Source organism: Giraffa tippelskirchi, chromosome 6, assembly GCF_054371585.1.
Source record: "Giraffa tippelskirchi isolate mGirTip1 chromosome 6, T2T-mGirTip1v1.2.pri, whole genome shotgun sequence".
In the NCBI taxonomy this organism is placed as follows: Eukaryota; Metazoa; Chordata; class Mammalia; order Artiodactyla; family Giraffidae; genus Giraffa; species Giraffa tippelskirchi.
The window spans coordinates 170084956-170101540 of record NC_137280.1 but is presented as its reverse complement, the minus strand read 5'-3'; the positions used below and the strand labels follow the sequence as shown (position 1 = coordinate 170101540).

General features: G+C 38.2%; 1 protein-coding gene across 5 annotated transcripts in view; it reads right to left on the bottom strand.

Annotated features, from left to right (window-relative positions):
- LOC145509654 (uncharacterized) overlaps positions 1–16585 on the bottom strand; it is a 641798-nt gene that overhangs the window by 281965 nt on the left and 343248 nt on the right. The window contains exon 6 of one of the 5 annotated variants that reach the window (XM_081498875.1): positions 10770–13526. The exons of the other annotated variants lie outside the window; for them this stretch is intronic. Coding sequence (XP_081355001.1) covers positions 13496–13526 — 31 coding nt within the window. The 3' untranslated portion in view covers positions 10770–13495. Of the gene's footprint in view, positions 1–10769; positions 13527–16585 lie in introns of those variants that run through there. 5 annotated transcript variants of the gene reach the window in all.

The window sequence follows — 16585 nt, the reverse complement described above, 5'->3', positions numbered from 1 at the left end:
TTGTTAAAGCAAAGTTGAGGGATTTATAAGACATTCTGAAGAGAAGAGGTAACCCCTGTGATGACTCACAGAAATGAGAAGATAGGGGGCCTGGCCTTGGCCCCAAGACATAGCATTAGGTCCAGGGCAAAGAGAAGTAACCTCATCTCAGTGCAAGGACAGGACCTAAAAAGCCCAGCACAGCTCACGCATCCTTTGGCAACTGAAAGCACACTGAAGGATCAGGACCTCTTGCAAGAATGTAGGATGTTAATTGATGATCTGGAGAACTTAAGCCTAAAAGCTTATTCAAAAGGCAAGAAAGCTTGCCTACTTTCTTTGATGTCATTACTTACCTTCCTTGATTTTTGCCTACTCAGACATGTATAGTTTATTATAATACCTTCCCTCTAGATGTTATGGTTAGTTGTTTATTCTTATTCAATTCCTAAACTGTGGTCTCTATAAGTCTCTCATATAAGTTACTTCTCTGTCTCAACATCAGAAGTTAGCTAACATGTGAAAAGGTATCTATTTTTCTATCTTAGCACATACCACCTACAGGGATCTCAAATTGAGTCATCTTTATACCTGAAGGAGCACTTAGAAGCGTCTTCCTCTGTTTAATGTTAATGGGCACCAATGGCCCAAATGGTACTTTTAAATCTCCGTTTGCTACTAAGCCTACACCAGCACGATAGAATTGAGCCAACTGTCACGATTATGTATGTATGTATTTCAAGCCCAAGGTTAGATGACAACTGTTTGTTTTCCTTCAGGCTATATATCTTTTAAACCCAAGAAAATAGGCTTAGAAAGAATGCATTGGATCATTTGCTGAGAAATTCCCTCAACATGAAACAGGCACAAAAATATGATCATTGGGAAAACTTCCCTGCTAACACAAGCTCACACTGTTCCTTCAGATTATATGATCAATATTCTTTTTTTAAATTGATTGCCAATCATGACCTCTTATATCTGGGAGATGTCACCAAGATGATGGCATAGGAGGCTCCTTAATTTCCCTCCTCTTATAGACACACCAAATATGCAGCTACACAGAAAGCAGTTCCTTCTGTGCGAAATCCAGACATTAGCTGCGTGACACCTGCGCACTGGGCACCTGAAAGGCACCCATATCGATATGGGCCAGGGAGGCTGGCACATGCTCTCTCCATAAGCCTCACCCCTGGCACAGCGCAGGCAGTGGGAGGGAATTGCTAATTCCGAACTTCTCCCGAAGGAGCAAAGCGTTTGGACCACAGACACAGTATTCCAACTCTTCAGGGTGTCGCTTGAGGGCCAGGCCCCCAAATCACCCAGCTCTGAGAGCCAGCCGAACTTGTGCTCACAAATGCCAAGGGCTATAAGACAGAGATGCAGCTATTAACGGGCACATTAACAGCCTGGGCTATTTCCCCAGGGCTCAGCCCAGCAGGGGAATCAAAAATGCCTCTCTCTCAGTCTGCACACTTTCTGAGATGCTGTCTGAGGGTTCAGCCTCCAATTACCACACGTCTAGGTGCTAACTGCCATCCCGCTTAGTCTGAAAGAGCTGGTGGACACGGTCCCTGCCTTTCTGCCAGCTTGTTTCAATGATAAAACCACGTAGCCAGCATCCTCTGAAAGGAATTTGCCCACATTTAGCCTCTCAACTCAAATGGCTACTAGCAAAGGATGGAACCCCAAATTATATAGACTTGTGTTCACAAATCTCATAGAGCTACAACAAAGAGAAATAGAGTTGTTAATGGGTGCACAGGCGCTTGTGGCTATCCTCCCCCACTCCTGCCCTGCCTCCTGCCCAAACTCAGTGCAGAAGGTGTAGAGAAAAATGCCTGTCTCCCAGTCTCTCCCTGGAAGAGATCTGACTACATATTTTCCCAGCTACTGTCTGAGGCCGCAGCTCCTACACAACCTGCATCTAGGTGCTGACTGTGATCCTTCTCGGACCCAAATGAACCAGTGGGCACTTTTCCTGCATTTTCTCTTTGGCTCAGTCTAACAACAAAGCCAAGGATCCAGATTTGTCCTTCAAAGGAGCTTGTCCATACCTTTACTGCCCCAACTTTTACAGCTGCCCCTCAAAGGATGGGCTTTCAAAACACCCACTCTGGTAACTTACAGGGTTTAGACCCACAGGATAATATTAAGCTTATTTCAAAAAGTAATTTTCAAATGATAGGCAAGCACTTCCTACAACTTTCACCGTTAGACTCAGCAGAGAGGGAGCAGGTATAAAAATCCATCTCTCAATTTCTCCCTGGAAAGAATCTGACTTCATAGTTTCCAGCTCCTGATTGAGGCTCTGACTCACTAATATAATCAGCCCATTTATGGGAACTGACTAAAATCCTCTAAGGAGCCTGACAGAGCTGGTGGCTGTGTCTTCCTCTGCTCTCTCTTCCCAGTTTATTCCAACAGTAGAACCAAGTCTCACTTCTCCCTGGGGGGAAGTTGTCCATGAATCTATCACTCCAGTTGTTATGGATGTCACAAAAGGCAATGGCTCCCGGAGCATATAGTTCTGAAACTGATGAAATTGGAATTTATGAGTCCCCTTCTGTTGTTATTTAGTCACTAAGTTGTGTCCCACTGTTTGTGACTCCGTGACTGAAGCACGCCAGGCTTACCTGTTCTTCACTATCTTCCAGAGTTTGCTCAAACTCGGGTCCACTGAGTCAGTGATGCCATCCAATCATCTCATCCTCTGTCACCTTCTTCTCCTTCTGCCCTTGATCCTTCCCAGCATCAGGGTCTTTTGCAATGAGTCAGTTCTTCATATCCAGGTGGCCAAAATATTGGAGCTTCAGCATCAGTTCTTCCAATGAATATTAAGTGCTGATTTCCTTTAGGATTGACTGATTTGATATCCTTGCAGTCCAAGGGACTCACAAGAGTCTTTTCCAACACCACATTTAGAAAGCATCAATTCTTCAGCTCTCAGCCTTCTTTAATATCCAGCTCTCAATTAGTCCCAAACATGACTAATAGAAAAACCATAGCTTTGACTAGATGGAACTTTTGTCATCGAAGTGAAGTCTCTAATTTTTAATACACTGTCTAGATTTGTCATAGCTTTTCTTTCAAGGAGCAAGCATCTTTTAATTTCATGGCTCAAGTCACCACCCACAATGATTTTGAAGCCCAAGAAAATAAAATCTGTCACTTCTCTCACTTTCTCCCATGAAGTGATGGGACCAGATGCCATGTTCTCAGTTTTTTGAATGTTGAGTTTTAAGCCAGCTTTTTCATTCTTCTCTCTCACCCTCATCAAGTGGCTTTTTAGCTCTTCTTCATTTTCTGCCATTAGAGTGGTATCATCTGTATATCTGAGGTTGTTAATATTTCTCCCAGCAATGTTGATTCTGGTTTGTGATTCATCCAGCCTAGCATTACACATGATGTAGTATGCATATAAATTAAATAAACAGGGTGACAATATACAGCCTTGACATACTCCTTTCCCAATTTTGAACCAGTCCATTGTTCTATGTCTGGTTCTAACTGTTGCTTCTTGACCTGCATGTAAGTATCTCAGAAGACAGGTAAGGTGGTCTGGTATTTCCATCTCTTTTAGAATTTTCCACAGTTTGTTGGGACCCACACAGTAAAAGGCTTTAGCATAGTCAATGAAGCAGAAGTAGACTTTTTTTGGAATTCTCTTACTTTGTCTATGATCCAAAGGATGCTGGCAATTTGATCTCTGGTTCCTCTGCCTTTTCTAAATACAGTTGTACATCTGGAAGTTCTAAGTTCACAAATGGATAAAGTCTAGCTTGAAGGATTTTGGGCATTACCTTGCTAGCCATGTGAAATGAGCACAATTGTACAGTAGTTTGAATATTCTTTGGTATTGCCCTTCTTTGGGATAGGAATGAAAACTGACCGTTTCCTATCTAGTGGCCACTGCTAAATTTTTCAAATCATCTGACACATTGAGTACAGCATTTTACACCATCATCTTTTAGGATTTGAAATAGCTCAGATGGAATTCCATCACCTCCACTATCTTTGTTCAGAGCAATGCTTCCTAAGTTCCACATGACTTTGCACTATAGGATGACTGGCTCTAGGTGAGTAATCAGATCATTGTGGTCGTCAGGGTCATTAAGTCCTTTTTTTGGTATAGTATTTCTTCTCTGTGTTCTTGCCACTTTTTCTTAATTTCTTCTGCTTCTGTTTGGTCCTTACCATTTCTGTCCTTTTTCACACCCATCCTTGCATAAAATGTTCCCTTGGTATTTCTAATTTTCTTGAAGAGATCCCTAGTCTTTCTCATTCTATTATTTTCCTTTATTTCTTTGCACTGTTCACTTAAGAAGACTTTCTTATCTCTCCTTGCTATTCTCTGAAGCTCTGCACTCAATTGGCTATATCTTTCCCTTTCTCCCTTGCCTTTCACTTCTCTTCTTTTCTCAGCTATTTGTAAAGCTACTCAGACAACCATTTTGCCTTCTTGCATTTCTTTTTCCTTGGGATGGTTTTGGTCACTGACTCCTGTAAGATGTTATAAACCTCTGTCCATAGTTATTTAGGTACTCTGTCTACCAGAATTAATCCCTTGAATCTATTTGTCACTCTAGTGTATAATCATGAGGGATTTGATTTAGGTCATACCTGAATGGCCTAGCAGTTTTCCCTACATTTTTTCAATTTCAATGTAAATTTTGCAATAAGGAGCTAATAGTCTAAGCCACAGCCAGCTCCCGGTCTTCCAGTCTTGTTTTTGCTGACTGTATAGAGCTTCTCTATCTTCAGTTACAAAGAAGATAATCAATCTGATTTCGATATTGACCAACTGGCGATGTCCATGTGTAGAGTCGTCTCTTGTGTTTTTGCAGAGGGTGTTTGTTATGATCAGATGTTCTCTTGGTGAAACTCTGTTAGCCTTTGTCCTGCTTCATTTTGTGCTCCAGCGCCAAACTTACCCATTACTCCAGGAATCGCTTGACTTCCTATTTTTGCATTCCAATCCCCTATGGTGAAAAGGACATCTTTTTTTTGGGTGTTAGTTCTAGAAGGTCTTGAAGGTCTTCATAGAACCGTTCAACTTCAGCTTCTTTGGCATTACTGGTTGGGGCAGGGACTTGGATTACTGTAATGTTGATGGTTTGCCTTGGAAGTGAACAGAGATCATTCTTGGAATCACACAAAATAAATAGGTAGTTCCATTTGAGTACCTGAGCATTCCCAGGGACTGTTCCCTCTGACTCAGCAAAGAGTGAATAAGGAAAAATAACCAGTTCCTGGTTTCTCCCTGACAAAGTTGAGACTACATATTTAACATCCTGAGTTTCTCAGCTGCTATCTGAAAGTTGGGCTTCCAATTATCCTCCACTGGGAAGTTGAATGAACAGTCAACTAGGAGCCTGAAAAGACAAACAGGTATTTGTTATACCACTAGGACACTGACAGGTCTTGGCAGACCCTAAACAACTGGGGTTACTAAGAACAAAGATGGCAGCTTGGACAATCACAAAGATCTGAGTGACAACCAGAAACTTGGATCAGGCTGATTGACAAGGTTATTTCCTACACAAGGTCACTGTTAAGGCTGGGAGAGGTGGCTGTTTTATTTAATATACAGAAAGTCAGGGAAAATGAAGAAACAAGGGACCACGTCCCAAACAAAAAAACAAGATGCATGTCCAGAAGCAAACGTTAATAAAATCAAGTCACTTACCCGACAGAGAATTTGCAATGATGGTCATAAAAATGCCCACTGAAGTCAGGAGAGCAATGCATCAACAAAGTGAGAAATTTAACAAAGAGATTAAAAAAAGATTAGAAAAAAGTACAAAATAGAAATCACAGAGCTGATACCAAACCCAGAAAAGAACACTACCAGAAAAGAAAACTACTGGCCAATATCCTTGATAAACATAGATGCAAAAATTCTCTACAATATAATAATAAACCAAATTCCGTACCACATTAAACAGAACATACACCATTACCAAGTAGGATTCACCACTGGAATGTAAAAATGATTCAACATATGCATAGCAATAAATGTGATACATTGCTAGAATGAAAGATAAAAATCATTTCAATTGATACAAAAAAGTATCCGATGATATTCAACAACTTTTCATAATACAAAGTCAACAAATAATCTACAGATGGAATGTAGTTACACATAATAAAGTTGATATATAACAAGCCTTGAGCTAACATCATATGGAACAGTGGAAAAGCAGAGAGATTTTCCTCTAAGATCAGGAACAAGAGAAGAGTGCCCATTCATGCCATTTCTATTGGATACAGTACTAGAAGGCTTAGCCAAAGCAATTAGAGCAGAAAGAGAAATGAAGAGCAGCATGCAGAATCTTTGGTTGCAGCATGTGGTATCTAGCTCCCTGCTGCTGCTGTTCCCTGACCAGAGATCAAACCGGGGTCCCCTGTGCTGGAAGCATAGCGTCTTAGCCACTGGACCCCGAATGCCACAACTAAAAACCCTGCATGCCGCAAGGGAGATCAAAGATCCCATGTGCAGCAACTAGTGAAGATCTCCTGTGCTATCTTCCTGGCGCAGCCAAATAAATAAATAGTAAAGAAAAAAAACTTAAAAAGAAAAAGAAACAAAAGACATCCAAGTTGAGAAGGAAAAAGTAAAATTGTCTCGGAGAAGACATGTTACTATATAGAGAAGAGCCAAATGATGCTAAAAGAATTGTTAGAACTAAGTCCACAGAAACTAATGGCTCAGTGCTCAGTCGCTTCAGTTGTGCCTGACTCTTTGTGACCCCATGGGCTACAGCCCGCCAGCTCCTCTGTCCATGGGATTTTCCAAGCAAGAAAACTGGAGTGGGTTGCCATTTCCTCTTCTAGGGGATCTTCCCCACCCAGGGATCAAACCCGTGTCACTCATGTCTCCTGCACTGGCAGGCCGGTTCTTCAACACTAGCACCACCCATCAAAGCTGATGAGGACTAAAATACTTTTCTGTATGATAACAAAGTTTCTTTATATAGCATATTTGTTCTCCTCCTTCTGGGGATACATATGTTGAAATTATAGGTCATTCAGAGGAACTGGAAGTAACTGAAGGAAAGTAAAGGATGTGTGTCTTTGTGCGCTTATCTTTTTCAAATTTTGGTCTCAGAGAAATACTTGCTGGCAATTCATGAAAGCATGTAAGTACTCAATTTCATCTCTGTGTTTATAGCAGTTGACATATTATAGAAAATTTCTGTTTCCTAATATTTAAAGAAAATCCTTGCTGAATATATCTGGACCCATCATTTATTTATATGATAACTTGAGAGCACTTTTTTTTTCCTTTATTTTTCAGGCTTTTCTATTAAGGATAAGCTGAAGAATTGATGCTTTTGAACTGTGGTGTTGAGGAAGACTCTTGAGAGTCCCTTGGACCTAAAGGAGATCCAACCAGTCCATCCTAAAGGAACAGTCCTGAATATTCATTGGAAGGACTGATGCTGAAGCTGAGGCTCCAATACTTAGGCCACCTGATGCGAAGAACTGGTTCATTTGAAAAGACCCTGATGCTGGGAAAGATAAACGGCAGGAGGAGAAGGGGATGACCAAGGATGAGATGGTTGGATGGCGTCACTGACTCAATGGACATGAGTTTGGGTAAACTCCGGGAGTTGGTGATGGACAGGGAGGCTTGGCGTGCTGCGGTTCATGGGGTCACAAAGAGTCAGACACAGCTGAGCAACTGAACTGAACTGAACGATTATGGATTTCTAATTTATCTTTTTCATCATTTATTTACTTTTGGCTGTGCTGGGTCTTCCTTGCTTTGTGAGAGCTTTCTCTAGCTGCGGTGAGCAGGGCCACTCTTCACTGCAGGGCTTCTCTTGTTGTGGAGCCCAGGCTCTAGGCATGCAGCTCCAGGCACGCAGCTGGGTAGTTGCAGCTCACTGACTCCAGACTGCAGGCTCAGCAGTTGTGGCACATGGGCTTAGTTGGTCCACAGCATATGAGATCTTCCTGGATCAGGGGTCAAGCCTGTGTCTGCTGTGTTTGCAGGCAGATTCTTACCCACTGTGCCACCAGGGCAATCCTAATTTGTTTTATCTAATTGTCGTTTTATAGAAAGCAGTCCAGTTTATTCAGAATTTCAAATGAATTAGGGAGAAGAATATGCAATGTTCAATTATGATTAGGATAATATCATACTTCAGCCAAAATTCTTTATTTTCATTTTTTGTCTTAATGAAGATATATAGAGTTATATTTCTTCAAAGAATCGCTCCTGATTTTTTTTTCTTTTTGTATACTTACTTTGTCATTAGGAGAATGTTTGTTTCTGTTTCTGCTGTTATAGTTTACAAACTCCTTTGTCTTGCTTTTTAGAGATATGTTTCCCTGCCTATTTTTTTGGCTTAATATATACTTTATTTTAATTTCCCTCAATAAAAAATACTTGTGTTTAAAAATATTTTATGCAAAAAATGTTACCCTTTAGATTCACATTATTGTGGGGGCCTATTTCTATTGTGTCAGAGTACACTCTGACAAAGAGACAAAGGAGAGAATTTTCCAGAAAAACAGAGCCAAACAATGTGGGCTGGTGCTCTTGAACACAGTACAATCTTTTTTTCTTTTTTTAATTTCATAGATGAGTATCACCCAGTAAGAAATTAATATGAAAACAAATACAGATACATTCTGTGATAGAATGCAAAATGCCCTTAAAATTTTAAGATATACCTGATGATCTCAAGGACTGGTTGGGAGTATGAAAGGATGTTTGTATGATGCATACAGAACCCCAGGGATACTACATCTAACTCTTCTGTCTTTAGCAGTAATTTCCTGGGAAATCTAAAGAAAGACTGGTTTGTTAAAATACACCTGAATTCAGCAGGATGCTTCAGAGTCTCTACTGATCTTTTTTCTTAAAGAATTGGTTAGTTAGTGCTGAGATTCCCATTAAAGTAGTTATTTAGGTAGAGATTCGACCTCCAACTGGCAGAGATATCACAGCAAGAAATCAGTAGATTTGTAGTTGAACTCAATCAGATTTAAGTTTCTAACATTCATGACATCAGGTGGTCATGCTATTTCTTTCTTTGTTTGAGACTCTGAACTTTTACATGCATTTTTCACAACTTTTTTTTTTTCATTGTTCCCTAATTGAAAGTGTTTTTATTTTTCAGCTCAGAATCCCATACCCTCCTTGAAAACTTAGCCTGGGTAAACAACCCTTACTGATGTCTCCTTTTTTTAAAGGATAGGCTTACTTTGTCTTTGACATTTCATGTATATAATTTTTCTTAAGCATTACTGCCTAAAAAACAATAATTTCTAAATTTCAAAAATAGATTTCTACAGTTCCTCAAAACTATAAATTGTTCTATTATTTATAACATAAGATGCATCACATTAAGAAATTTCTTTCTAGTGTATTTTGTAGGCACAGATATGGCAGTTATTCTTTTCCTACACATATGTCCTACACATATATTAGAGGGCAGATCAAAGAAAGCTATGAATTTGTAATTATAAAATAAACTGCTAAGCAAAACAAGAAATAAAATTGCTAATACTCAAAGCCATTTGTCACAGAGTACATTAATGTGAATGTGTAACATTTGTACTCTCACCGAAGGCAAATGGCTGAGTGGTGTGGAGAAAGGATTGACTTAAAGGTTAAAACTGTGTACTTTTTGATTGGTTGGAAATCAGTCATGAAAGACTCAATTGTCATTTAACAAATGTTTAAAAATATGAGAATAAACTGAAAACCTAGTGTAGAAGCAGTGATTATTTGTAATACTTGCAGAACACAGCCTCCTTAAATGCTGGGTCATTTTTGCTTATTAAATCCTTCCTTGGTTAGCTTTCCTGCTGTGTACAACTCACTATGAAAAGCAAGTACTTGCAAAGCTCAGCTGGAGACCAAGTATAACAGGATTTCAGAACCCAAAACAGTCTAAAATTTCTTTCAATTTCCCTACATGTTCATGTAAGAATGCTAAAGTTTTCATTGTTAACCATTTTATGTATGTATGGTTTCTGATTAATTACGCTACTTGAAATGCTGCTTGAAAAATGTGATAATAATGATAATATTCAGAAGGCATAAAAGCTTTTTTATCTATAGAGTTTAAAGTGTGGTAGTTACCTTTCGTTGTAAAGGAAAAATTGAGGGGGATACACCTGATCATTGCTTACAGGTATGTCACTTAATTGTCACCAAAATTAATTTACTAAATTATTTTCTAAGATAATTCAGATTATACTAAAATATCATTTGGTTCACATTTACAGATTTGTAAAAGAAGGAAGTTGGTTAGGTTATCTTGAGTCCCTTTTCAATCATAAAATTTTATGATTCTAAAAAGACAAATTTAACATTATTCTCAACCAGAAACAGTACACATTGAAGTCTCATGTCAATGCTTTTTTTTTTTAATCACTCTCTCTTTTCCTCTTGTTCTCTCTCTGGTTATAGGAAGTTACTAGAGGCAAGCACAAAGGTTCTTGTAGGACATTCATGTTGGTAAAATTTTCTATAAGTTTTTGAACTGATATAGGTACTTTGTACAATACTAAAAATATTTGGAAGTTCAAATGAAAGTATATTTAGAGGATTTTTGGTTTCATATCTAACTATAAAGAGCTTGTAATCCATACTCCTATCATTATAGCTTTTAAAAGCTGGATAAATTGAAAATCAATGACTTTTCTTGAAACCTGAAGAGAACTGAAGTCCAAGAGCAAACTATAATCTGCAAATCTGGAGAAAAAGGCACATAACACAAAGACACAGAAGTCAAGATCTACTTATCTAGAACAGAAGCTGCTGGAGATACAAACTGGTAAAAACATTTAATGGCAATTATGAGGAACTGCTGGAAGCTGAGAGTAGGTTAGCATGAGGGTGAGAAAAGCCTGGAAATCACAGTCTTAAGCAGGTCCATACATTTTCCTTGGCTTTCCTTCTAGGTATCCCACCTAGTTCTCACTGTGAGGATACAAGAATCCAAGGATTTCTGGCGGCTCACAGGAAGGTGAGAAGAAAGATAAATACACTATTATACTCAAATACTTGACTACTCTTTATCCGTAATGTGTACAGCAAACAGGCAGAAAATCCATAACGGTATACAAGTCCTGAACAGCACTATCACTCAACCCAATGCAACTGATATTTATACACTGACTTCAACAGCAGAAGACTGAATATTCTTGTCAAGCTCACAAGGAACATTTACCAAGACAGGCTACATTCTGTACCGCGAAACACAGCATGACAAAATTAAAAGACTAAAAATCACATCAAGTATATTCTCAGATTAAAATGGATTAAACTGGAAGTTTACAATGAAAGTGAAAGTGAAGTCCCTCAGTCATGTCCAACTCTGCAACCCCATGGACTATAGCCTACCAGGTTCCTCCGCCCATGGAATTTTCCAGGTAAGAGTACTGGAGTGGATTGCCAAAAAGCTGAAAACGCCCCAAATAGTTAGACATTATGCAATATATTTCCAAATGACTGTGGCTGAAAAAAATCTCTGAAGAAATTTTAAATATTATGAAATAAATGAATATGAAAATTAACTTCTCAGTTTTTTGGATACAGATAAAGCAATACATAGAAGGATATTCATAGCATTAAGTTATATGTTATACAATAAGGAAGATCTAAAATTTCTAACCTAAGTATTCACCTTCAGTTCAATTCAGCCACTCAGCCATGTCCGAATCTTTGCAACCCCACAGACTACAGCATACCAGGCCTTCCTGTCCATCGCCAATTCCCAGAGTTTACTCAGACTCAAGTCCATTGACTCAGTGATGCCATCCAACCATCTCATCTTTGGTCGTCCCCTTCTGCTCCTGCCTTCAATCTTTCCCAGCATCAGGGTCTTTTCAAATGAGTCAGTTCTTCGCATCAGGTGGCCAAAGTATTGGAGTTTCAGCTTCAACATCAGTCCTTCCAATGAATATTCAGGACTGATTTCCTTTAGGATGGACTCGTTGACTCGTTGGATCTCCTTGCTGTCCAAGGGACTCTCAAGAGTCTTCTCCAACACCACAGCTGGAAAGCATCCATTCTTCAGCACTCAGCTTTCTTTACAGTCCAACTCTCATTATCCATACATGACTACTGGAAAAACCATAGCTTTAGCTAGATGGACCTTTGTTGGCATAGTAATGTCTCTGCTTTCTAACATGCTGCCTAAGTTGGTCAGAACTTTTCTTCCAAGGCACAAGCATCTTTTAATTTCACGGCTGCAGTCACCATCTGTAGTGATTTTGGAGCCCAAGAAAATAAATTCTCTCACTGTTTCCATTGTTTCCACATCTACTTGCCATGAAGTGATGTGACTGGATGCCATGATCTTAGTTTTCTGAATGTTGAGTTTTAAGCCAACTTTTTCACTCTTCTCTTTCACTTTCATCAAGAGGCTCTTTAGTTCTTCTTCGCTTTCTGCCGTAAGGGTGGTATTATCTCCATGTCTGAGGTTATTGATATTTTCCCCAGCAATCTTGATTCCAGCTTGTGCTTCCTCCAGCCCAGTGTTTCTCATGATGTACTCTGCATAGAAGTTAAATAAGCAGGGTGACAATATACAGCCTTGACGTACTCCTTTCCCTATTTGGAAACAGTCTGTTGTTCCACGTCCAGTTCTAACTGTTGCTTCCTGACCTGCATACAGATTTCTCAAGAGGCAGGTCAGGTGGTCTGGTATTCCCATCTCTTGAAGAATTTTCCAGAGCTTGTTGTGGTCCACACAGTCAAAGGCTCTAGCATTGTCAATAAAGCAGAAATAAATGTTTTTCTGGAACTCTGTTGCTTTTTCAATGATCCAACAGATTTTGGCAATTTGACCTCTGGTTCCTCTGTCTTTCCTAAATCCACCTTGAACATCTTTAAGGTCATGGTTCACGTACTGTTGAAGCCTGGCTTGGAGATTTTGAGCATCACTTTTCTAGCATCTGAGATGAGTGCAGTTGTGCAGTAGTTGGAGCATTCTTTGGCATTGCCTTTCTTTGGGATTGGAATGAAAACTGACCTTTTCCAGTTCTGTGGCCACTGCTGAGTTTTCCAAATTTGCTGGCATATCGAGTGCAGCACTTTCACAGCATCATCCTTCAGGATTTGAAACAGCTCAACTGGAATTCCATCACCTCCACTAGCTTTGTTCGTAGTGCTGCTTCCTAAAGCCACTTGACTTCACATTCCAGGATGTTTGGCTCTAGGTTGATGAGCACACCATCGTGATTATCTGGGTCATGAAGATATTTTTCATATAGTTCTTTTGTGTATTCTTGTCACTTCTTTATATCTTCTGCTTCTGTTAGGTCCATACCATTTCTGTACTTTATATTGCCCATCTTTGCATGAAATGTTCTCTTGGTATCTCTAATTTTGTTGAACAGATCTCTAGACTTTCCCATTCTATTGTTTTCCTCTGTTTCTTTGCACTGAATACTGAGGAAGGCTTTCTTATCTGTCCTTGCTATTCTTTGGAACTCTGCATTCAAATGGATATATCTTTCCTTTTCTCCTTTACCTTTCACTTCTCTTCTATTCACAGCTATTTGTAAGGTCTCTTAACCTTAGGAAAATATAAAAAGATAAACTGAATGTACAAATAATGAAAATAAAACAAGTAGATATCAATAAAGTTGAAAACAAGAAAACACCTAGAAAGAGAAAGTGAACTAAACCAAAAGTTGGTTCTCTGAAAAGATAAATAAAATTAATAATATTTTATTCTTGTTAATCAAATAAAAAAGAGAATACAGATTAACAATACCAGAAATGAAAGAGGGGTCATCACTACTAATTCCAAAGATATTAAAAGGAATAACACAAGCAACTTTAAATTGTATTTAAATTTTTGATAATTTGGATGAAATAGACAGATTCTTTAAAAGACATAAACTACCAGAACTAATGCAGAGAGAAACAGGCAGTCTGATTAATTTTATATGTATTGATAAAATTTAACCAATGATTAATAATCTTCTAATTAAGAAAGCTTGGGTACAGATGGCTCACTGGTAAATTCAACCAAAATTTTAGGAATAAAATAATAATTTTCCACTATATTTTCCAGATGATAAAAGTAGAGAGAGCATTGCCTAGCTAAATGTATGAGGTCAACATTATTATGAAAACCACATAAACACTTTTTATGAAAAGAAAATTATAGATCAATATGTCTCATGAATCATAACTATGAAAGAATAGCTAATAAATATTAGCAAATCAATTCCCAGAATATATAACCACTAGTACCAGGTGGGAAGCCCATAAAAAGCAAAAACACATGATAATTAATTGGGGTTCATATAAGGAATTCAAGGCTGGTTCAACATTCAAAATCAGTCAATGCATTTCATTATACTAATAGACTGAATAAGAAAAATATATCATTGTATCAATAGATGCAGGAAAAATGCTTGATAAAATTTAAAACTCATTCATTATAAAAACACAAAAAAATGAGGAATAGAAGTTTCCTTAATCTAATAAATGGTATATATGAAAATCTTCCAGCTAATATCATGTCTAATGTTATGATAAATCCTTACTCCCTAAAGGTTGTGTGAAGTTATTTTGGAACTACTATTTAAATAGCACCAAAAAAGTAGATGCATGCATCTAGATTGCTTCAGTCATGTTCAACTCTTTGTGACTCCATGGACTGTAGCCCACCAGGCTCCTCTGTCCATGGGTTTATCCAGGCAGGAGTACTGGAGTGGATTACCATGCTCTTCTCCAGGGGATCTCCCAGACCCAGGGATCATACCCATGTCTCCTATGTCTCCTGCGTTGGTGGGTGGGTTCTTTACCATTAGTGCCACCTGGGAAGCTCCCAACTAGTGGATACTTAAGCGTAAATCTTTCATGTACAGATCTGTAAGAGGATAACTATAAAAGCAATGAAAAAATCAGACAAGATCTCAATAAACAGGAGATACCTTGTGTTCATTGATTATAAGACTCAATATCATCAAGATTGGAAATGATTGATATAATCCCAATGAGAACCTGAGCAAACTTGTTTATAGATGTCAACCTACCTATTCTAAAGTTTATATGGGAAGGCAAAATACCTATAATATCCAAAGATATTTTGATGGGGAAGAAGAAGGAAGAAGAGTAGGAGGATGACAACAACAAATTGGAAAAAATCATACTATCTTATTCAAGACTTTTGTTTAAATAGCATAAGCTACAATAATGAAGACAGAGTGATAATAGTGAAAGACCAGGCACACAGATCAATGAAACATAAGAGGGAGCCAAGAATAACATAAATACACTCAACTGAGTTTTAACAAAGGTGTAAAGACATTCTGATGGAGAATGAATAGGGTTTTTCACAATGAAATAATTGATCATCCATATTGAAAAAAATGAACCTTGATAAAGACTTTATGTTTTACATATTGATAGTATTCCAGTCCACTATGATGAAAAAGACAGCATTTTTTGGTGTTATTTCTAGTCTTGTAGGTCTTCATAGAACCTTTCAACTTCAGCTTCTTTGGCGCATAGATTTGGATTACTGTGATGTTGATGGTTTGCCTTGGAAATGAATTACTCAGCAAAAATTATCTTAAATTCTTATGATATGTCTTGTTCTAGGTGCTACTGAATCTATAGTTAAAAAGATTGACACATTTCCTTTTTGTAAATGGATTGTGTTCTAGAGCATTAAAGAAAAGTTCACAAATTAATTAGATTATGTTAAGCCATTTTGAGGCAAAAGAGGAAAGAAAACAAGGAAATGATGACAAAAACTCAGGGATGATATGAGACGCAGCTCATATCATTCTCCATGCATCATTGTATATATCCTAGGGATGTATGTATATATGCATGTATTTATAAGTGGTAGCTTTGCAGGAATTTATTATACTTTTCAAATGGCTAAGTGACTCAGAATTGAGATATTCTTGGGCCTATGATAAGAATAATGAGCCATAATCCAAGAAGAATGATTGACCCAATTTTGTTCATCTGTAGTCCAAAGAGAAAGGGGAGTAAGAGAATGTGAGGGATCTACCTTTCATTTGTTCTTTTTCTTATTTTATTTCTTTTAAATAGATTGATCCTTTTTATTGGGGTCCATTTTAGTTGAGATGCTTGGAAATTTAAACACAGGCATTTTAAAAAATAAAGGTTGATCAACAGTTTTATCCTCTGGAGGCAGAGGTTGAGATGGTTGGACAGCATCACTGACTCAATGGACATGAATATGAGCATCCTCCAGGAGATAGTGAAGGACAGGGAAACCCGGCGTGCTGCAGTCCCTGGGGTCACAAAGAGCCAGACACGACTTAAGGACTGAACAACAACAATTTTCTGTTTCCAATTTTTCAAATGACAAGTTAGAATTACCAGAATGAATATTCTTATAAGGTTTAACGTGGGTGCTTGGAGATTACAAGTGATTAAAAAAAACGTATGAATTTTACAATTAGGCAGAACTGGATTTAAGCCCCAGGTCTGACACTTACTACACATATAATCTCAATTCATCTCAGTTTATTCAGAGATAAAAGGAGGGCAGTATTAATTACCTCAGGAGTTACTATGGGATTAAAGAGATTATGTATGTGATACACCTAGCACCCCTGGAGGAGGACATGGCACCCTGCT